The sequence below is a fragment of the Theobroma cacao genome, chromosome 5 (genome assembly GCF_053813885.1).
Source record: "Theobroma cacao isolate CCN51 chromosome 5, ASM5381388v1, whole genome shotgun sequence".
NCBI classification, from domain to species: Eukaryota; Viridiplantae; Streptophyta; class Magnoliopsida; order Malvales; family Malvaceae; genus Theobroma; species Theobroma cacao.
This window is the reverse complement of record NC_142643.1, coordinates 40489011-40511748: the sequence shown is the minus strand read 5'-3', so window position 1 is coordinate 40511748 and position 22738 is coordinate 40489011. Positions and strand designations below refer to the sequence as shown.

The following is a 22738-nucleotide window of genomic DNA, read 5'->3' as shown; positions in this document are numbered from 1 at the left end:
TGCCTTCTACTTGACATTTTGTTGTTTTAAAGGTTATAATTCCTTTAAAAAAAAGGAAAATTGAATGAATAAAAGACTAATGCATGTGATAAATTATATTTTAATGCTTTATTTTTATGAAGAAGAAAGAGGATTTACACGTAAATAGTTATGTACATATACTAAAAGTATAATATATAAACAAAAAAAGAGATAACAATTGAGATTAACAAATACATGTTAGGTCTAATTTTTTAAATATATTTAATTTAGATAACTTGAAAACACGTAAATATTATATTGGTTTGAAAACTTAAATGAGTTTGCACTTGATAATTTGATTTAATAGTGAGATATATTTTATCTTTGTTACAAAGAGTTAAGTTCAAATTTTACATTTTAATTTTATAAAAAATAAGTTAATAATTGATTTGTTAAAATATTATTTTATATTAAAAATGTAAACAATTATTTTAAAAAAAAAGGACGGGTTTCATTTTTAGAGTAGGATTGCAAAAAGAATAAACAAAAAAATCTGCGGGCCGAGGGCCCGAGACACACAGATACAAAAATACAAGTCCGGGGAAAAGTAAAGCAGAGAGGGGCCGCAGCCATGGAAGAGACGAAGAGAGAAATGAAGAAAGAAACAGAAAAGATATGCAAGAGATGCAAGCAGAGCTACACTACGTCTTCTAATACTTCCGCTTCTTACCGTTTCCACCCTTCTTTCTTTGTTTGTCGTCGTCATGACGACCAAATTTTATCTACCTACTTGTGTTAATGACATATATATTTGATGTTTGTCGATGTACTTAAATTCCTTTACTTTGGATTGTTCATGTGATCCCTACTCTTTATTTGTTGGTTTGTTGTATTGCCTTTAGATTCAAATTTTGGTTTGTAATATGTTTATGTTTAGTTTTTCTCCAAAATAACTTCATTAATAATTCTTAAATGTCTTCTACTTTCAACTTTCAAGGTTGAGATTTTGTGGTTTTAAATGTTATAATTCCTTCAAAACAAATTTTCTCCATTTACTAATTTAATTATAATTACATTGTGTTGTAATCTCTTTCCTTTCAAACTAAACAGAAATCTTTGGTTCTTTTCCATTCCCTAATTCATTCAATTACTGTCAATGTAAATTTATTCCATTGAACTTAACTTTTGCTTGCAAGTTCAGGATCTGAAATGGTAGTAGTCATGCTTATTTCATGGATTTTTTTTGAAGAAAAAAAGGAAAATTGAATGAATAAAATACTAATGCTTGTGATAAATTATATTTTAATGCTTACTTTTTCTTTTATGAAGATGAAAGAGGATTTACACGTAAATATTTACATACATATATACACCAAAAGTACAATACATAAATATAAAAAAGAGATAACAATTGAGACTATCAAATACATGTTAAATCTCTTTTTTTTTTTACAAAAGTTAAGTTAAATTTTTTAAGTATATTTAGTTTAGGTAACTCGTAAACACGTAAATATCATATTGATTTGAAAACTTATATGAGTTTGCACTTGATTATTTGATTTAACAGTGAGATGTACTTTATTTTTGTTTCAAAGAGTTAAGTTCAAATTTTACTTTTTAATTTTATAAAAAAATAAAATTATGGGATTATGAATATATTATTAAATTTAATAATTGATTTGTTAAAATATCATTTTATATTAAATGTAAAAATTAAAAACAAAATACAACATTATATAAGTTAATCACAAATCTGGTCTTCTACTTTTGTGGGGATTGCAACGGGAATAAACATGAAAATCTGTGGGCCGAGAGCCCGAGACACACAGATAGACAAATACAAATCCAGGAAAAAGAAAAAAGCAGGGAGAGGCTGCAGCCATGGAAGAGAAGAAGAGAGAAATGGAGAAAGAAACTGAAAAGATATGCAAGAGATGCAAGCAGAGCTACGCTGGATCTTCCAACACTTCCGCTTCTTGCCGTTTCCATCCTTGTTTCTTTGTCTGTCGTCGTCATGACGAATAAAAGAGGCAATGACGAAGTCAGAATTTTGTGTTGGGGGGAGACGAAAAGCCGAAGACAATATAAAGCAACTTACATGAAAAAAATTCATATAAAAATATACAAATATTTTTATATTTTAGAACCGTTGTAGTGTACGTTGAAAAGCACAGAATTCCAAGTCTGGAATCCTGTGCTTAGCTGTTATTCCTCAGCACTTCACTCTCATATACCGAATTTTATGCTTCCAAGACGTTTTTTGACAGCTCTAAGAAGAGGCGAATATCATGGGGCTGGATAGCAGAGATGGATGGTGATGCAAATGCCCTTGAGAAAGGATGGGTCGGGGTTTCAGGTAATCCAACTTGAATTTTTATATTCGCTCTTATTAGCTCTCCGGCTCATCACTCGTTTAATATATATATTCATATATGAAAATTGACAGTACTCATTTTGCAATGCAATCTGTGTTGACAGTCAATTCCTAGAAGCATTCTGCTCAGTAAAACTGGAAAGCAATTGATTCAATGGCCAATCAAAGAGATTGAGACTCTTCGTGCGGAGAATGTAAGCATCCAGGAGAAGCAGCTGAAGGGTGGATCAGTTCTTGAAGTTTTGGGAGTAACAGCTTCACAGGTAACAAGTTTAATCCTAATTAACAATTACACCTGTCCCCAAATCATACACTTGGAAGGATAATTATGTTGATTTTTCCATGTGCAGGCCGATGTAGAAGTAGCATTTGATTTAACCAATTTGAAGAAGGCTGAATTCATGGTCCCAGATGGGGTTGATCCTCGAGCACTCGGTAGCCAACAGACAGCATCATTTCGAGGCATGGTTGGGCCATTTGGATTACTAGTTTTAGCTTCTCAAGGTTTGACAGAGCAAACTGCGGTCTTCTTTCGCATCTTCAGAAGCCGTGAAAAATATGTTGTGCCCATGTGTAGTGATCAAAGCAGGTCAGTTTTTATTCCATGCTTTTTGTGACTGTTAATTTGAGTTGCTTCATTCCCTCCTGATTTGAAGTCAGACTCAAATTCAGATTACAAATTTTAACAGGTCTACATTTAGGGAAGGCCCAGACAAGACCACCTATGGAGCTTTCATTGACATAGACCCCCGTCAGGAGAAGATTACACTAAGAACCCCGGCCCGTTGCCTACTTAAAACATATGATTCATTTTAGAACTTTGTCTCAATATTCAAACCATTTTACGTCCTGGACTTTACTCACAATTAAATTTATACATTGATTTCTCCATTGCAGATAGATCATTCGGTTGTAGAAAGTTTCAGTGGGAAGGGAAGAGCCTGCATTACCGCTAGAGTTTATCCAGCTCTGGCCGTAGACAGACAAGCTCACCTGTACGTATTCAATAACGGAACCGTGGATGTCACAATCTCAAGGCTCGATGCCTGGAGCATGAAGAAAGCTCAACTTGTTTCTGCCAATATATAGAAAACCCCATATCAATAGACAATGTAATTTTGAATAAGGCTGGACAGATCATTGATTGCTCTCTATTTGTACACAAAGTCTCTTGTGCAATAACAGAGCTCTATTTGCTCAAAATTGATATTTTGTAAGCACAATTTATGGTATTCCATTGTGTTTTGCTCAATAATTACAATTGAAATTTTCGAATCAGATTAAAAAAAATTACATTTGTTGTATAACTTAATTTCAACTATCATTCAACTCAACGCGTATAATTAGTATTCAACCATATCCTTCTCTGACTTTCTCTCTTTCGGAGCTGTTTTTTCCTTTGTCGGGAATGAATACTCGTTTGAACATTGATCAGCAGCAGCAAAAAGTCTTCTCCTTTTCTTTTTTATTTGCAATTATCATTTCTTTCTCTCTCTGCAGCTGCTTCTTCATATAGCTTTCTTTCTTTCCAGTATTCTTCGTTGTTCAATCCCAGCAAACCTTACCATCGAAAACCTTTGCTGTTACGAGAAAACACATTTCCCCTCCACCTCGAAGTCATGGCTGAAACCTTCGCATTTAACATTGTAGAAAATGACATCGAAAAACTAAGCAGTTTTTCCTATGAAGAACTTCGCCTAGCTTGGGGTGTCCAAAGTGGCCTCCAAAAGCTTAGTAAAACGTTGAACATTGTCAAAGCTGTGCTCTTAGATGCTGAAGAAAAACAGGCTCTAAACAATCAGCTGCGCGTTTGGCTACAAGAGTTGAAGGATGCCTGTTATGATGCAGAAGATGTGTTAGATGAATTTGAAGTCGAAGCATTGTGGAGGCAAGCTCTGAAACAGAGGAGCCTGAGAGACAAGCTAAGCAATTTCTTTTCAAGCTCAAATCCACTTGCTTTTTGGTTTAGGATGGCCCATAAGATTAAAAAAGTTACAGAGAGATTTGGTGAGATTGCTGCTTTAAAAAACAATTTTCATCTCAGTGAAAGCCATGATGGCTCTAGGTATGTCGTGCGCTTGGACAGGGAGACCCACTCCTTTGTACAAGCATCAGATATTATTGGTAGAGATGAAGACAAGGAAAAAATCATAAAAACTTTGCTGCAAGATCCAACTGATGGTGAAGACATATCTGTCCTTCCTATAGTTGGAATTGGAGGTCTTGGAAAGACTGCCCTTGCAAAATTGGTGTTCAACGATGAGTGTGTAGATAGGCATTTTGAGTTGAAGATGTGGATGTCTGTTTCAGATGATTTTGATTTGAGGCAATTAATGATAAAATTCATTAAAGCTGAAAAGGGGGTACTTAATGGAGATTGTAGTAACATGGATTTAAAACAATTACAAAAAATCTTACGAGATTGTTTTGATGAGAAAAAGTATTTACTCGTTTTGGATGATTTATGGAACGAGGATCATATCAAATGGGATGAACTTAAACAGTTGTTAGTGGGAGGAGGTTGGGGAAGCAAAATTATAGTCACCACTCGTAGTAACCAAGTTGCAGAGATCATGGGTACAATCCCAACATACAAATTGCAAGGTCTTCCTGAAAAGGAATCTTTGTGTTTATTTCTCCAATTTGCTTTCAAGAAAAGGGATGTGAAACAATATCCAAATCTAGGAAAAATTGGGGAAGAAATAGCCAAAAAAGGCAAGGCAGTTCCTTTGGTTTTGAAAATACTTGGGAGCTTACTTCTCTCCAAACCTTCGGAACATGATTGGAAACTTGTGAGAGATAGTGAGATGTGGAAATTAGTGCAAAAGGAAAACAACATGTTTCCTGTTTTGAAATTGAGTTATGATCAATTGCATTCATATTTGAAACAGTGTTTTGCTTATTTTTCGATTTTTCTAAAGGATTATGAATTTTATGACGGGGAGTTGATCCAATTTTGGATAGCTCATGGTTTGCTTCAATCCTCCAATGAAAATGAAGAACCAGAAGACATTGGTAGGCAGTATTTGATTGAACTATCATTAAGATCTTTTTTTCAAGATTTTATCAAAAATATTTTGAATAATTATTTCAAAATGCATGATCTTTTACATGATCTCGCATTGTCAGTGGCAGAGAAGGAGTGGTCTATGTCAAACTCTTTCAAGCAAAATATTACTCAAAGGGTTCGACATGTGTGCCCTGACAACTCGAATTTTCACGAGGAAAGCCCTTCTAAAGTCTTTGATTTTGATAAATTACGTCACATGCTTACATTTCGATTCCAAATATGAAAGAAGGTCATAGCAATGAATCTTTTATTGAAAAATGCCTTTCCACATTTCATGATTTACGAGTGTTGGATTTACGTAGATCTTGTATCAAGGCATTGCCCAAAAAGATTGGTAATTTGAAGCATTTAAGATATCTCGACCTAAGCGACAATTTCAATATTAAGAAACTTCCAAATTCCATTTGTAAATTACAAAAATTGCAAACTTTACTTTTGATGTGTTTGGGAATTGAAGAGTTGCCTAGAGATATGATATTCATGATCAATTTTCAGAAGTTAAAAATAAGTATGAAGCAAAGGGTTCTAACTGAGAATGGACTTGAGCAATTGAAATCTCTTCGGTATTTAGTAATTGCTTGTTGTGAAAATCTGGAATATTTGTTTGAAGGAATCGAGAATCTTACATCCCTTGAAACATTAATGATAGGTAATTGCACAAGCTTGATGTCACTTCCAACTGGCATGAAATCTTTAAAAACATTAAAATATCTGATAATTTCTAGTTGTGAAAAACTTGATCTTAAATGAGACGATGATAATCAAGATTAGCCCATCGGAAGTGTGTAAGGCTCCCTTCAATTATTGGCAATTGGAGGTTTACCAAAGCTGGAGGCACTACCCAAATGGCTTCTTGTGGGATCAGCCAACACTTTGCAGCACTTGGTAATCCAAGAATGTCAGAATCTCGCAACTTTAGCAGAGTGGCAGAATGTCATATCACTTGGAATGTTTAGTATTGAGGAATGCCCAAAACTGTCATCTCTGCCAGAGGGTATGCCGTGCCTCAGAGTTGAATATTGAGCATTGTCCCATATTGAATGAAAGATGCAAACGGGAGACGGGTGAGGATTGGACAAAGATTGCTCATGTCTCTCGTATATATCTCGACGGTAACGCAATTTAATGTAGCAAATGATCAGCCCGATGATTAGGTACGAGTTAAGTTCTTTTCTTTTCTATTTTTTTTTCAATTGTCTCCCAAAAATTTTTGTAAATCCTTGTTAATTATTGGCAGGGCAATCACCATCTGGCGGCAGGTGGACTAAAGGACTATTCCGGTATCTAAAGGATAAATCTTAAAATTGAGCGCAGGGATATTCTTGGCTTGCCACATGTCCTGCATGTTGTGTTGTAATTTCTTTGTTCTGTTGATTGTATCAAATCTTGGGAATTTTATTTTTCGTTCCTCCGTTTATTATTTTCATGAATGCAAATAGGGGCATTGTGAGTTTTGCCCATCTTAAGTAAACTATCTTTGATTCTGCAAAAGAAATGACCAAGGGTTACTGTTATGGTTGGGTGAGGTTTGTTTGTTTCTTTCCAAAATGAAAGACTTTTGGGAGAACTTCATTAACTCCTACAATGCGTTGTACTTTCAAATCGGACATTTTGTTGTTTCATAAGTTATAATACCTGAAATCGTGTTATAGTTTGCTCATCTAACTTTACATTCCCTAGCCCACTAATTTCTGCTTCTAAGTGTAGACAGTTTCATATGGCATAAATAATTTCGAAATGTTTCATTGACATTTACAAGAAAAGAGAAAAGAAGCGATTTCGGAAAAAAATACGATTGAATAAATAAAATAAAAATTTAACTTTAAAATAACAGATTAGGAAGCTGTCGCCAGAGTTACTTAGCTCAACGTGTGATTAGTCTTCATCGCGTCCTTCTCAAGCTTCCTTCTCATTTCGCAGCTGCTTCTTCCATTTGGATCAATCTGAATTCTATTTGCGTCAGTCAGTGGCAACAAATATCATTTCACTGAAATTCTCTTCCTTTCCTCCCCCTTGTCATGTAGACAGCCAAGCTCACCGATTGCTTTGACAAGGTGAGGAAGGAAGAGAGATTTTCTATCTAATTCATGGATGCATAGCAGCAGTAACAGCAAAGTGATCAAGCAGCTCTTTACTAATTATGATTTAGAAAGTTGGATGATCTTCTACTTTTATAGTTATTCACTCATTCAACGATTTTAATTTCGCTGTTTTAACTAGTAAATTGGAAAAATATTTCAAGCATTTTTCTTATTTGAATTCTTTAAAGATATTCATTTACATGCTTTTGATTGTTAATCATATGTTACGGATGTGACCAAAAACAAATATATAGTAATTATTAGAATAAAATACTTTATTCTTTTAAGTTTTAATTGAAATTCTAATCAAATCTTTTAATTTTCGAAATGAATAATTCATTATAAAAAAAATCACATAAGTCCTGTTATTAGTTAATTATTAATTTAATAAAATGGTAATATTAAAATAATAATTTTATTTTTTATTAATTTTTTATTAATTTAAAAAAAATAGGAGAGCAATGATCTAGTGCTCCCCAAGAGAGCTCCCCTCTCTTGGGTAGCACCAGTCGGTGCTCCCTTTTCCTGGGGAGCACCGATAAATGTTCCTTATTTTTTATTTTTTTAAATTAAAAAAAAGTATTTTAGTTTTTTTATAATCTCTGTTAATGATGTTTATATTTTTTAAGTGGAGTGTCTATTTCAAAAATTAATAAATTTATTTAAAATTTTAATTAAAACTTAAAGATAAAAGGATATTTTACTCTAATTGTTAATATAAAAGAAAATATTTTCATTAATTAGGTATTGAAGTAGACAGTGGATCTCTTACATACTTGATATTTCCTTTGATAGGTTTCAAATAGAACTTGACACCACAAACTCTTCAGCAAATACTTACATATATTGTCTAGAATAATGATGATATTTCCATTTAAACTTACTAATTACATTTTCTTTTTTTTATTGATTCATTTGAACTCCCACTTATGATGCATCTAGAACAATTAATCCATTTTTATTGATTGAAGCTCATTAAAGTTTTGGCCCATCAAATCCAAACACAGCTTGGTAGCACAAAATTCATTTCTTTTTTTATTAATTTGACGCAAGTTGTATAGCAAATTGTTGTTTTTTAGTATTTACTTAATGTGAGGTTTGCACTTGGAAGCACAACCCCAAGTGCTCTGTTCTTTTCGAAGTCAACGTCTAATTTTCCTTGCATCTTTCTCTCACTTTCTTTCTCTTCTCCCAACTGCTTCTTTCCTTTGCGGTCGCGACCTGCATTATTGCCTTTTATGATGCAAAGATTAAAAAAGTTACTGAGAGATTCGTTGAGATTGCTGCCTTGAAAAATAATTTTCATCCCATCGAGAGTCATGATGGCCCTAGGCATGTTGTACGCTTGGACAAGGAGACCCATCAATAAAATGAGAGGGTTTAATGGACGTTCTTGATAAAATGACTTTTTTTTAATAAATAGGGTCTATATTATATAAAAAAAAATTTATTCACAAATAATTATCTAATGAGATTTGTTTGATGCTTGCAAAGGCAAGCTTTTATGAGTAACTCTTTAGGCGAGAGAATTGCAAGTTACACTAATAGAATAGATAATAAAAAATAATGTTTATTGAGATTTATATTATGTATTTTATAAATGTATCATTTGAACGTTATATTCATAAATCAAATAATAAATTTTAAGTCATGAATAAAATAAAAAATAAAATAAAAATAAAACCAAGCTCATCGATTACTTTGACAAGGTGAGTAACAACAAACAGATCAATCAGACTCTTCAGCAATTCTGATTTAGACAATTGGATGAACTTCTGTTTTTACAATTATTCACTTATTTTACAATCTTAAATGTGCTGTTTTAACCAATAAATTTGGAAGAATATTTGAAGTATTTTTCTTATTTGAATTCTCTACAAAAGTTCATTAACATGTTTTTGATTGTTAATCATATGTCAAGGATGTGACCCAAAACAAATACATAGTAATTATTCTTAGGAAAGAAAAGATTTTCAATAATTAGATACTGAACTATGAGTTTATTGATACTCAACTAAATAGTACATCTCTTGCATACTTAATACTTGTTTTGATATGTTTCAAATAGAACTTTTGACACCACAAACTTTTGAGCAAATACTTATGAACATTGTCTAGAATAATGATGATGTTTCATTTAAACTTACTAATTACGTTATCATTTTTTTATTAATTCATTTGAACTCCTATTTTGCATGCATTTAAAACAACTAATCCATTTTTATTGATTGAAGCCCATTATAGTTTTGGCCCATCAAATCCCAAACACAGCTTGATAGCACAGAAGTCCTCCCCTTTTTTATTGCAACGATGCAAGTTGTATGGCAAATTGTTGTATTTTAGTATTTAATTTTTCTGAAAATATATTTCAGTATTTAATTAACATGAGTTTGCACGTGGCAGGACCACACCCAATTGCTCCGTTCTCTTTTCGAGGTCAACGTCTAATTTTCCTTGCATCTTTCTCACTTCCTTTCTCTTTTCCTAGCTGCTTCGTTCCTTTGTGTTCGACCTGCATTATTGGTCGAAAATGGTGGGCTGAAACAGACATCATTTCGTAGAAATTCTCTTCCTCTCCAACAGTTTCTTTCTTTCTTTTACACTTCCTTGTTTAATTCTATCAATAAACCTCATCAGCAGAAGGCATAGCACAATTTCCCCCCTCCAATAATGGCTGAATCCTTCGCATTTAACATTGCTGAAAATGTCCTTTCAAAACTAGCCAATATTGCATATCAAGAAATTCGCCTAGCTTGGGGTGTCCAGAGTGACCTTGCAAAGCTTAAGACGACCTTAACTACCATCAAAGCCGTGCTTTTAGATGCTGAAGAAAAACAGGCTCATGACAATCAGCTGCGGGTTTGGCTTCAAGAGCTTAGGGATGCCTGTTATGATGCAGATGATGTGTTGGATGAATTTGAAATCGAAGCACTGCGGAAGCAAGTTGTGAAACAGAGGAGCATCGGAAAGAAGGTAAGTCATTTCTTTTCAAGCTCAAACCCACTTGCTTTTCGGTTTAAGTTGGCACATAAGATTAAAAAAGTTACTGAGAGATTCGTTGAGATTGCTGCTTTGAAAAATAATTTTCATCTCATTGAGAGACATGATGGCCCTGGGCATGTGGTGCGCTTGGACAGGGAGACCCACTCCTTTGTGCAGGCATCGGAGGTCATTGGCAGAGATGAAGAGAAAGAGAGAATCATAAAAATGTTAATGCAAGATCCAGCTGATGAGGAAGACATTTCCGTCCTTCCCATAGTTGGAATCGGAGGTCTTGGGAAGACCGCCCTTGCGAAATTGGTGTTCAATGATGGAAGGGTAGATGGGCATTTTGGGTTGACAATGTGGGTGTGTGTTTCAGATGATTTTGATCTGAAACGATTAGTTCTGAAAATTATTAAAGCTGGAAAGGAGGGTGATGGAGACCTTGGTAACATGGATTTGGAGCAATTACAGAGGGTTTTACGTCATTGTTTGAATGGTAAAAAGTATTTACTCATTTTAGATGATGTGTGGAATGAGGATAATAGAAAATGGCAAGAACTGAAACAATTGTTAGTGGGAGGAGCTAACGGAAGCAAAATTGTGGTCACCACTCGCAGTAACCAAGTTGGAAAGATGGTCGGCACAATCCCTCCGCACAATTTGGAAGGTCTTCCTTATGACCAATCTTTATCTTTGTTTCTCAAATTTGCATTCAAGGAAGGAGAAGAGAAGCGACATCCGAACCTTGTAAAAATTGGGGAAGAAATTGTTAGAAAATGCAAAGGGGTTCCTTTGGTTGTGAAGACATTGGGGAGTTTACTTTTCTCCAAATTTTCAGAAGGTGAGTGGAATCGATTGAAAGATAGTGAGATGTGGGAATTAATGGAAAAAGAAAATGAAATATTTTCTGTTTTAAAACTAAGTTATGATCAACTGCCTCCTCATCTAAAGCAATGCTTTGCTTATTGTTCACTCTTTCCAAAGGATTATGGATTTGATGAAGTCGACACAGTTCAATTTTGGATGGCTCATGGTCTTATTCGGCCCTCCAAAAAAAATGAAGATCTGGAGGATATTGGGAGGCAGTATTTGAACGATCTACTGTCAAGGTGTTTTTTCCAAGATTATGAGTATGGCCTTGATTTTATTGCATTTAAAATGCATGATCTTTTACATGATCTTGCACTATCAGTAGCAAAAAATGAGTGTTGTACAATAAATCTTTCCGAGCAAAATATTGCCCAAGGAGTTCGACATTTGTGCCTTACTAACTGTGATTCTCCTGAAGAAAGTGACTTCAAATTACTTAATAAAGTAGGACATTGGCGCTCATTTAGGTGTACAGATACGAACATAGGTCCTAGCAACAAATCCTTTATTGAAGCATGCCTCAAGAGGTTCCAACATTTACGGGTGCTTGATTTCAAAAGATCTAATCTCGAGGTATTACCCAAAAGGATTGGGGATTTGAAGCATTTAAGGTATCTCGACCTAACCAACAATCACAGCATCAAGAAACTTCCGAACTCCATCTGTAAGTTGCAAAATTTGCAAACCCTATATCTTGATGGTTGTGACAAACTTGAAGAGTTGCCTAGAGATATGGGATACTTAACCAGTCTTAGAGCTTTGACAATAACTACAAAACAAAAGCTTCTACGTGGATTAGAATGCTTGAAATCTCTTCGATATTTGTTTATCCAAGACTGTAAAAATCTGGAATATTTGTTTGAAGGGATTGAGAACCTCACATCACTTCAATTACTAGGTATATCTGGTTGCCGAAACTTGATATCACTGCCGTACGGTTTGAAATATCTAACTGCATTACATACTCTAGTAATTGGGGATTGTGTAAAGCTTGATCTGAATATGACACTGGGATTCAAAGAGAAAGAAGATGATAATCAAGACTACCTCGTGGGTAGTAGTTTGTGTCTTCTAAAATTAGTGATCCTTGGACCGTTACCAAAGCTGGAGGCTCTACCCCAGTGGCTTCTACAACGATCTGCCAACACTTTAAAGTGCCTATTTATTGCAGAATGTGAGAACCTCACAACCTTATCAGAGTGGCACAATCTCACATCACTTGAAAAGCTTGAGATTATGGATTGCCCAAAATTATCAACTCTGCCAGAAAAGATGCAGCGCCTCAAACATTTGACGATTCAAGAATGTCCTGTTTTGAGTGAAAGATGCGAACCGGAAGGCGGAGAGGATTGGCCCAACATTGCTCATGTCTCTCGTATATATCTGGACGGTGATGAAGTTTCATCTAAACAATCATCAGCCCCATGATTCGGTAAGGCCTAATATTTCTCTCTCTTCTTCCTTCGTTTTCATTTTTGCAATTTGCTTTCCCCCGTTTCATATTTTTTATTTGAAATGTAAGAGGAAATAACAATAAAATGGAAAATGGAGTAAATAATACTTACTTACGGCATTTTTTTTTTCTAGAACATGTCAGATAGATGATATATAAAAGTGTTTTTTTTTTTGTTATAAAAAAAGAAATATATTAATTTAAATCAAAACTAAATTATCCTTAACCAAATAACACCAAACATATCTTCAAATAAAAGAGTAAGAATACTAGATAGGGGTTTATCAAAAACATGTAAGTCCAATGAAAGATTACCATGGTGTGTTGCCATCCAATTTACATATTGATTGACTTCACGATGTACTTGAGTTACGAAGCAATCCCATATGCTTTTAAACTTTTAAAACTTCTAAATTTTACAATTTTTTTTTGTACAAAACTTCTATATTTTGGGCCAGTATTGTTAGTCTATAAATCTCATTTAAGATTCATAACTAGTTAGTATGATCAGCTTAGTAGTAGTGATTACGTTATTACATGCGTAGGTATTAATATCACTATTATTTCACAAGAAACTAAAACAAAATTAAATATCTAAACAATTGGATCAATAGGAAGCATATTTATCCTTTAACTAAAAAGTTGAGAGTGCGAATATTCTTTTCCTAGTCAAAAAGACAAAAAAAAAACAAAATCTTTAAGCTGTGACGGTGTTTATTTTCATTTGAATTTGTTTTTGTGGTTGTTGGTCTTTTATTATTTATTGTTTTCATTTTATAAGAAAGAAGCACGAAATATACTTTCAAAACTTAAATATATATATATATATATATATTCATTTTTAAATAATAAAAGATATTAGTATTCCCCCTTCCCCAGAATAATAAAAAAAAAAGAATATGTTCACATTTATCTTGTTTGAATAGCTTTTTAAAGGGTATTGCTTTTAATTTTTCATCGAAATATATTAATTGAAGTTTTTACTAGCTAGTAGCCTAGTACTTCCTTGACACTGTTATTTTATGAAAAAGCCATGGAAGCAAATAGTAGCTGGTAAAAGTTAAAAAAAGTAACATTCTTTTGTGAGAGTAATTGGAAAAAGTTACATTTAATTTTGAGAAATTTCCTAATTTGGCTTGTGAATGGGTGGCAGGGCATATCTCCATTTTATTGGTATTGGGACTGGATGGAAGTACAGTTGCTGTAATCCCTGAAATAGAGTGGAGGGGGTGTGCTTGGGCTTGGCTTCTCATTTCTCCTACTTGTTGGCTTGTATTTTATCTCCCTACTTGTGTTATGGACATATACATTTGATGTTTGTTTATGTACTTAAATTCCTTTGCTTTGGATTGTTCATGTAATCCCTACTCTCAATTTGTTGGCTTGATGTATTGCCTTTGGATTCAAAATTTGGTTTGTAATTTGTTTTGGTTGGGTGATCCATGTTTATATATATTTAGTTTTTCTCCAGAATAACTTCTTTAATTCTTAAATGCCTTCTACTTGATATTTTGTTGTTTTAAGGGTTATAATTCCTAAAAAAACAAGAAAATTGAATGAATAAAAACCTAATGCATGTGATGAATTATATTTTAATGCTTTTTTTAATGAAGATGAAAGAGGATTTACACGTAAATATTTATGTACATATACTAAAAGTATGATATATAAATAAAAAAAGAGATAATAATTGAGATTATCAAATACATGTTAGGTCTAATTTTTTCAATATATTGATTTTAGATAACTTAAAAACATGCAAACATCATATTGATTTGAAAATTTAAATGAGTTTGCACTTGATAATTTGATTTAATAGTGAGATATATTTTATCTTTGTTACAAAGAGTTAAGTTCAAATTTTACTTTTTAATTTGTAAAAAATAATTTAATAATTAATTTGTTAAAATATTATTTTATATTAAAAACGTAAAAATTATTAAAAAAAAAAAAAAAAAGAAGGACGGGTTTCTATTTTAGAGGAGGATTGCAAAAAGAATAAACATAAAAATCTGTGGGCCGAGGGCCCGAGACACACAGATACAAAAATACAAGTCCGGGAAAAAGTAAAGCAGAGAGAGGCCGTGGCCATGGAAGAGACGAAGAGAGACATGGAAAAAGAAGCAGAAAAGATATGCAAGAGATGCAAGCAGAGCTACACTGCGTCTTCTAACACTTCCGCTTCTTGCCGTTTCCACCCTTCTTTCTTTGTTTGTCGTCGTCATGACGACCAAAAGAGGTACCTCCCAGTCCCGCTTCTTTCTCTCTTTCTATATGTCTTTCTTTGTGTTTATAATCGAGTCTTTCTGCTTGAACTGCACTTTTAAAAGAAAAAATAAAATTTCTGGGGGCGTGGGGGTGATTTTGGATACCCTTTTGCCTAATTTGAATGCTTTTTATAATTTATATGTTATTTAATTGAATTGTTATCTGCTTGTACTTGAGAAATGATTCATACCCATTTCCTTATTTTCATGATTTTGTATTCCCTTTTGATTCTTTTGAATGAAAGTTGCTGCTGAATACTGATGACTTCTCCCTTCTTTATCTATTGTGTAGTTTTTTTTTTACTTTTAGCTTTGTTACTAAATTTTTATTTAAAATTCATCAAAAATATTATTGGAAATTAGGCTATAAATTGTCAATTGATTGCTTTCAAGCTTTCCGAGCTTGAATTGGTTCTAAAAAATGAGAATCAACAAATTGTAGGATGATGATTGAACTCAGCTCAGTCTAATGAGGAACCTTTTAAGTCGAAGTCCTTAGTAAGCAAGCACCATCATTTCCTTTGTTTTTGATAAATCAATTGAAGGAGTAGGTTAGTTTTTCAGTTACTTTAGATTTCCTTAGGATTTCTGCTTTTTGTGTCTGTTGCATGAGTGCGGTTCTTACCACTAACAATTGAATACAAATAAGGCAAGTTAATAAATATGTTTTTTTTATGTTGGAAATTCTCGCAGGGCCCAGCTACGCTGTTAATGTTTTATTGCTTAAAATGAAAATTAAGTACATAATGGCGGGGATATAAACCTTACCTCCAGAATTACCTGTGACATATGGGAAAGAATTCCTAAAAGAGGTACTACTTTCCTTGCATAATGATGGATGTGTAAGAAAAGTAATACAACCCTTTTTACAAGAAATAATTTTAAAGTAAAAATAAAAATAAATCGTCCTAATAGAGGTATTATTTTCCTTATAGATCTTTTGTTCAAGCATGAGCAAAATAATACTACTCTTTCATGATATGCTAAAAACAAAAAATAAATAAGGAGTACTACTCCCTTACATATATTTGCTTCTGACATATGGGAGATTAATTCTATCTAACTTGAGCATACCTTCTAATTGGCCTTCAGCTTGGTTGAATACTCTACGTCCTTCATGTAAATAACCTCTATTTGATAGAAAGTCTGTGGCTTGGTTACCTTCACGATGAAGATGAGAAATCCTATAGAAAACACGATGCAAATATTTGCAGACAGATACTAAGACATACCAGATGTCATGGGAACCTGTACTGCTGTCCTTTATCATATTGACTATTACTTTGGCATCCATCTCAATCCAAATAGTCGGCAAATTATGTGCACTACATAAACTGAATCCTCTCTCAATTGCAAGTAATTCAGCTTTGAGAGAGTTATGGGGACCAAAGTGTTCCGAAAAGCCAAAAGGGAGTTCACCTGTGTGGTCACGTGCTACTCCACTGCCTGTGGCATCCTGGCCATATTTAGAGCTCCCATCCACATTCAGTTTTGTTTCATTGAACCATGGTTTTATCCATCTAATTATTTGTGGGGGCTTAGAATAATGGATTGGGAATTCTATGTTCCACAGTTTTCTTTATCCATCTAATTATCTATGGGGGCTTAGAATAATGGATTGGGAATTCTATGTTCCACAGTTTTGCTATTTGCAAATCACCTTTCCATTGCCATTTCTCCATTTGGTTACCTTTATGAAGTTGTGTCAACAGCTTCATAATTCTCCATATGACACATTGGGAATACATGCCTAGTTGCCTGTATTTAGCATCATTCCATTCCACCCATAAGAACCAACAGATGAAGATAGGAATCAAAGTTCGTATATGACCCTGCTTTGTATAGTCCCCTGTGTGAAACCATGCCTATACTACCTGCCAAATATTTTGTGGTTGAATGATTGAGATGTGAAAGAATTGTGAGAAGTGATTCCAAATCTGTTGTGCCAGAGGGCTCTGCCATAGTACATGCATTAAGGTTTCTTCTGAGTTGCAACATTGACATTTTGAAGCTAGCATAAACCCCTTAGACTTCATGCAGCTATCCATAGGTATCCATTCTGTAATGCTTTCCAGAAGAAAAGTGAGGTAGTGAGCGGGACGCTTTTATGCCAAACCAACTCAAAAACAGTGTTTTTTGGTTTAGTGTGACAGATGGTTGACTACAAATTGTACAAAATTTTTACATGCATTAACATGCCCTTTTTATCTCAAGATGGTGAAATAGAAACGGGGTTGAGTTTGAGAACCAAGTCATGTAAACAACCTGGTGGATGTGCCTTAGAGAAGATATCAGCAAGCTGATTGGCAAAAGCGATATATCTAAGCTGTATGGTAACATGAGTATAGTGTAGTCAACTATGTTTATTAACTATTTTCATGAATTCCATTGGCCATTTATGAGTAAGTTCATCTTAGTACATTACATTCCATACAGAGTGTAAGCGTGCAATCAAAATGTTAGATTAGGATGGATTGGATTTGTATTTCTTCTAAGCAAAATTTTGCTTTGCCTTTTGGTGATTGATACCGTCCGACCATTTAAACATCCTGACTAAAGTTACCACCACATTCACCTACATGAGCAAGAGCACCATAGTTGCAAAAACTAATGGACCACCTTTAGACAACTACTACCAGAAGGTGCCATCTAGCATGCTTGTGAAGTTTTTAAATGATTGTACAGATACTAGGATCAATTCTCTCTTTCACTAGGACTTGAAGATTTTTGTTAATAAATGGGTCTTCATCAGTGCTACTTCAACTATTGTGTTTTCCGTATGTCTCCAAGAGTCCACCCTGACATTTTCAGAACTTTGGATGTCAGACAGCTTTCTTAATCTAATCATTAATCTCGTGTATCCCCACGGCTGCTAGCCTGCTACTTCTGATTGTAGTTTTGGCAAGACCATGTCTACATATTTTTATGTTTACTTAATATGGCTGGTGATGAAACACGCTTTCAGGTTTCATGCAGTCTCCCTCTTCTTTTTTTTTTTTTAAATTCAAATCTACAATCTTCTGTGACGCAATTTTGGTAAATGTTCTCTCTCTCTCTCTCTCTCTCTTTCTCTGTCTCTCTCTCTTTTATAGAAAGTTACATTTCTCAGTTCTGTAATGAGAATGAATCAATGTAACAGTTTGCATTGCAGTTGAACTTGCTTTCATGTTGTTGAGGTACTCTACAATATGTGTGACTGTGATTGTAGAGAGGGAGAGATTGCAGAACTAAATATGGTGGAGCTAATTGCTTGAAGTGATTATAATGAGATTAATATCTGAAGTAGAAAAGAGGAGATGTTGACTATATCATACTGAATTAAATAATTTTTTTTTCAAAAATGAATGTTGAGAGACTCTATGGAAATTCAAAACTGTATACGTGAGCTAAAAGTAATTTTTAACAGGTTGTTGTCAGAACTTCCCATCGAAGTCCTGGTTTTAGGAATAGGTGCTTGGCAAGGATAGAGCTTTCTCTGTCTTCTGTCTTTAGTCTAGAAGTCCCTGATAATGATTTTGAGGTTCAATTGGAGAAGGGCTTGTCTCAAATTTGATGCGAAAATACGGTTACTCAATAAAGAAGAATGTTATCTTTCCTTCATATTTTGTATTGAATATATAATGGACTAGAAGTGATTCAGTGTCATACTGTAGAATAGATATCTTTGCTTGTACATGTGTCTCCTTTCCAATTGAAAATATACTGGACTAAACATTTCACATGTGATTGAGCGAGAAAGAGATGTGGATTGTTTGCCATGAGAAAATTTGGTATTGTGCTTGACTTCTTGTGTTTGTGACTATACTAGACTGTTTGCCATGAGGAGATATTGTAGTGTGCCTGCATATGTGCATGTCTCTCTTATAGCAATAAAGTTTTATGAAGTTTATGTAGTTAGCCAAATTATTCGGATTAGAAAATCTCCCCTTGTTTTTGGCATAATGTTTCCTTGTAAGTTAATTGAACACATTTTACTATTTTCCTGAATTATCTGACATAAGGGCAGATGTTTTCTAGTTACTGTTTACCTCTTTGGATTGATTGAAGGTACTATGAATTGAGACCTGATGATCCGCCGTATGCTGCCAAGTTCTATGACTGCTGTGGGGCTGAGGACCCTGAGGCTTTAGGCTGCATTACCAGTTTCCATGTCTCTTATGATGATGATTGATGTGTTATTTCCCCTACCCCTCTTCATCACCTGAATCTTCACTGAAGATTAAATCTGTATATTTCTGAATACCTCTGTTCTTGATATAAATGTAACTGTCCTTGTATTGTCCTTCATTAATATATCACGAGAGAATTGGCTATCTAATTTATGTCCCTTTTTCTCGGTTCCTGGATTTATTTTGTGGGGTTGGTATAGCTTCAATTTCACTAAATCTAGCAAATGTGTGGTTCTCTGCCCAATAAGTGATAGTCAATGATGCAGGACAGCGTGTGCCACGGGCCTAAATGTACCACAATGTAAATTTTCCATGGCACAGGTTAGATTCTTTTTTTATGTAAAAAGTAAAAAGAGGAAAAGTTCTGAAATTTTGGTGATGCAGCACTTGGCTTCCCAATGAATTGTATTAAGTTTTCTGAAAAAGTAAAGCTGTCAACTATTGAGCTTAGCTGCAAAATATGCATGAAAAGATCTGAATAATTCTTCATCGAGTACATGATCATCTGTAGCTGGTGGAGTTGGCCCTCTTATTACTTCGTTAGCCTGCTTACTGCTTTCTTTTTAGTTTATCTGTAAACAACCTAGCAACTTTAACCCAGGATCAATTAGTTTGTCGTTTTTACACCCATTTTTTGTTTGATTAAGAGGCCTTCTAGGAAGAGTCGTCATGGGTGCCGCGCAGTTTCCTTAAGCTTTTCCTTGACTAGGGATGGCAACAAAAGGGGTCATGTATGGATTGTTACTCCCCTGTCCGCATCTTAATGACTATCTTTTCATCTCAATCTTCGAACATAGAAATCCGGATGGTTCTATTGTCAGGCACATTGTGTCTTCTTCAATGGATCAACTGGTAACCAGTAACATTCATCCCATGTGGGTTCTATCTATCTAATCATAATGACTGATACATATGTTGAAGAAGCCAAATTTTGCATGAAAACAGGTCACTTTAAAAACCCATCTCAGTCGAAATACAGCAAGAATGATTTGCCCTGACAAGAAAAAGGTGGAAGGTCTACATGCAGAAGGCAGTGGAATCATTTACAAGGATGTAAACTAATTCCTTGAAGCAGTAGCCAGCCTTATTCAGGATAAGCCTTATTTGTGTGGGGGAAGAGGTGCAATATGGAAGAGGTGAGGCTGGCAAAGGAATAATCAAAGAGTAAACAAACATGCTTTCCACAATAGGCTGGTAGTACATCTTGTCTTGGCTTGACATCCTTACCTTTTGTTCCTCTGCATTTCTCAGCCATTTTGATCCCACCTCCATGTGCAATGACAGTTGTTTTGGACTCATCTGCCAGGGGATTCAAATCTTACGTATCACTCTTTTCTCTTTTGTAACATATAATAAAACTTTGATCACATTAATAATATATTCTTTTATGGCGAAAGTCAATTGTTCTCCATCTATGGTATTGCATTCTCCATGCTTTCAATTTTCAATAAACTTCACTATATTGCGTTTTGTGGGCTATCATTTGAACTAAAACACCCCCTTCTTTTTTTCTTTTTTTTTCTTTTAATAAATAACATTAGGGTTCTTACTGTAATTTAACTTCAAAAACCCAAAAAAAAAAAAAAGATTTTCCCCCCAAGGGATACAGAAAGCTTAAAACGACCTCTCAGTCTGTCCAAAGAAAACATGGCTACTGGCACTGGCAAAGGGAACCAAAGAGAAGAAAGTTGAAACATGCCATGTGGCATAACATGTGGATTGTTTTGCCCTTCTTCTTTTCTGTGTAGTTTGCCCAGCAACTTCAAATTCATAATTAATAGCAAAGAGAAAAAGTCATAAAACTTATGTCTTTGTATATCAAATACCTGTCTGAGATATATTCATATATTCTCTGTAAAGTAGCTGATTATTGGCAGTTATCTTAGGCTGGCAGTTCAACTATAAGAACCAACTTGGAGTATTTGGTTTTTTGCCTGATGCAAGCACAAGACAAAATGCTAGATTTCCCATAATCTTTAATCAGATTTACTTAGTTGGCTAAACCATGTTTTGCTTTCACCTTTTAAATTTTAATGAAAATTAACAATGACTTGGATAATTATCAATCTTAATATAATAATTAAATACAATATATCAAATTTCAATTAATTTTTTTAGGAAAAAAAAACAATTTTTGTATGTACCTATGCCTAAATGTCAAACATTTACTTAAAGTGTTTAAACAAATAATTTAGTGATCAAAGTATTATCTTTTTGGCTGAACATATATAAGTGGTAAACAACAACAATGTAGGAATGGTGGGAGTCCAAATTATAGAATCCTTTTTTTTCTAGATAATCATCATTTTAATATATTTAAGTTAGTATTTTTTTTCTTTTTGTGCCAAATCTAAAGGATCATACGCACATGCACTTCTTCATCACTACATCCCCATGAAAGGAATTATCAATTAGTATTAAATAAGGAACAAAAAGTGGAGACAGTTTGGTCCCAAAGTCTCCCATGATGAGATAAGATTCATAATCTTTTAGCTCCAATAACCTAATGCCATTTTAGTCCTCTCTTTTTGTTTTTTTTTTTTTTAACAAGTATGGAAATTAAAGAATTTTAAACAAAAGTTTCTTTCTTTCATTTGGTAAAGGCCACGTAGTAAGATATTAAATTTAAAATTAATTTCAATGCAGAAAAAGGAGAAAAGAAATGTTAAAAAGAAATCATCACTGTTCAACAGAGGGGGGGGGGGGGGGGGGGGGGGGGGGGGGGTGTGCATGAGTCATGACTCATGAGCCTCATTGCCATTGTCACATGCATCAAAGTTTCTTTTACCTTTTAATCTTTTCTCCTTTTGCCATTTTTGGAGCAGTGACATGCATGGATATCATGTGTTCTGGAATCATATGCTTCTTCTTTAAGAAAATCACCATGTGGCATACCAATTGAGTAATAAAGTTCATGATGAGTGATGTTGAATATTGTCTTTCTTTTATTTAATACACATAAGAAGGTTAAGATCTTTATATTTAACATTCATTTTTTTTCCTTTCATATATGAGGAGATAAAAAAGGAATACGAATTCGAATTTTGAATCTTAACTTTTTTAATAAAAAATAATAACCATTAAATTAAATTTGAATTATTTTATATTTAACATTCATTCTCAATTATATGAATTAAAAAAATGATAAATTTTATAAAGATAAAAACAATGTACACCTTTTTTCTTTGTCATAGGTGCTCTTGTTTTTTTTATTTAAGTTTTAATATGAGTTTCTTTTTATCCTACAATGATTAGCTATCTAGCCCTTCCCAATTCACATGAGATAATAACATTTTTTTATTGAAAATAGTCTGGGTTCAGTTCTTTGACTTGGAGCTTATATGGTTTTTATTATATCATTAATTGATAAAATTAATACACAAAAAAAAAAGAAAAGAGAACAGAAAATGGGATCATTAATTTGGCAGAAAATAAGTGGACCCAACAACCATTAGACCAATTGATTTTGGGGGAATCCAGCACATGGCCCATGATAATGGAACACTAT

General features: G+C 33.9%; 4 protein-coding genes across 4 annotated transcripts; all 4 read left to right on the top strand.

Annotated features, from left to right (window-relative positions):
• The first annotated feature begins 1994 nt into the window (after positions 1-1994).
• LOC148762890 (fructan 6-exohydrolase-like) lies at positions 1995-3538 on the top strand. The gene is made up of 5 exons (XM_088806659.1): positions 1995-2002; positions 2178-2310; positions 2686-2924; positions 3025-3115; positions 3233-3538. The coding sequence occupies exons 1-5, from the start codon at positions 1995-1997 to the stop codon at positions 3422-3424; spliced, it is 663 nt and encodes a 220-aa protein (XP_088662785.1). The 3' UTR covers positions 3425-3538.
• Positions 3539-3954: 416 nt separating this feature from the next.
• On the top strand, positions 3955-5690 carry LOC148762889 (disease resistance protein RGA2-like). Its single transcript, XM_088806159.1, has one exon. The coding sequence runs from the start codon at positions 3955-3957 to the stop codon at positions 5626-5628; it is 1674 nt and encodes a 557-aa protein (XP_088662285.1). The 3' UTR covers positions 5629-5690.
• A 4261-nt stretch (positions 5691-9951) lies between these two features.
• Positions 9952-14270, top strand: LOC148762888 (putative disease resistance protein RGA1). Its single transcript, XM_088806156.1, has 2 exons — positions 9952-12773; positions 13948-14270. The coding sequence occupies exon 1, from the start codon at positions 10157-10159 to the stop codon at positions 12767-12769; it is 2613 nt and encodes an 870-aa protein (XP_088662282.1). The 5' UTR covers positions 9952-10156; the 3' UTR covers positions 12770-12773; positions 13948-14270.
• A 614-nt stretch (positions 14271-14884) lies between these two features.
• On the top strand, positions 14885-19379 carry LOC148762887 (F-box only protein). The gene is made up of 2 exons (XM_088806851.1): positions 14885-15037; positions 19113-19379. Exons 1-2 carry the CDS (start codon positions 14885-14887, stop codon positions 19230-19232), a joined length of 273 nt encoding a protein of 90 aa, XP_088662977.1. The 3' UTR covers positions 19233-19379.
• Positions 19380-22738: the final 3359 nt, after the last annotated feature.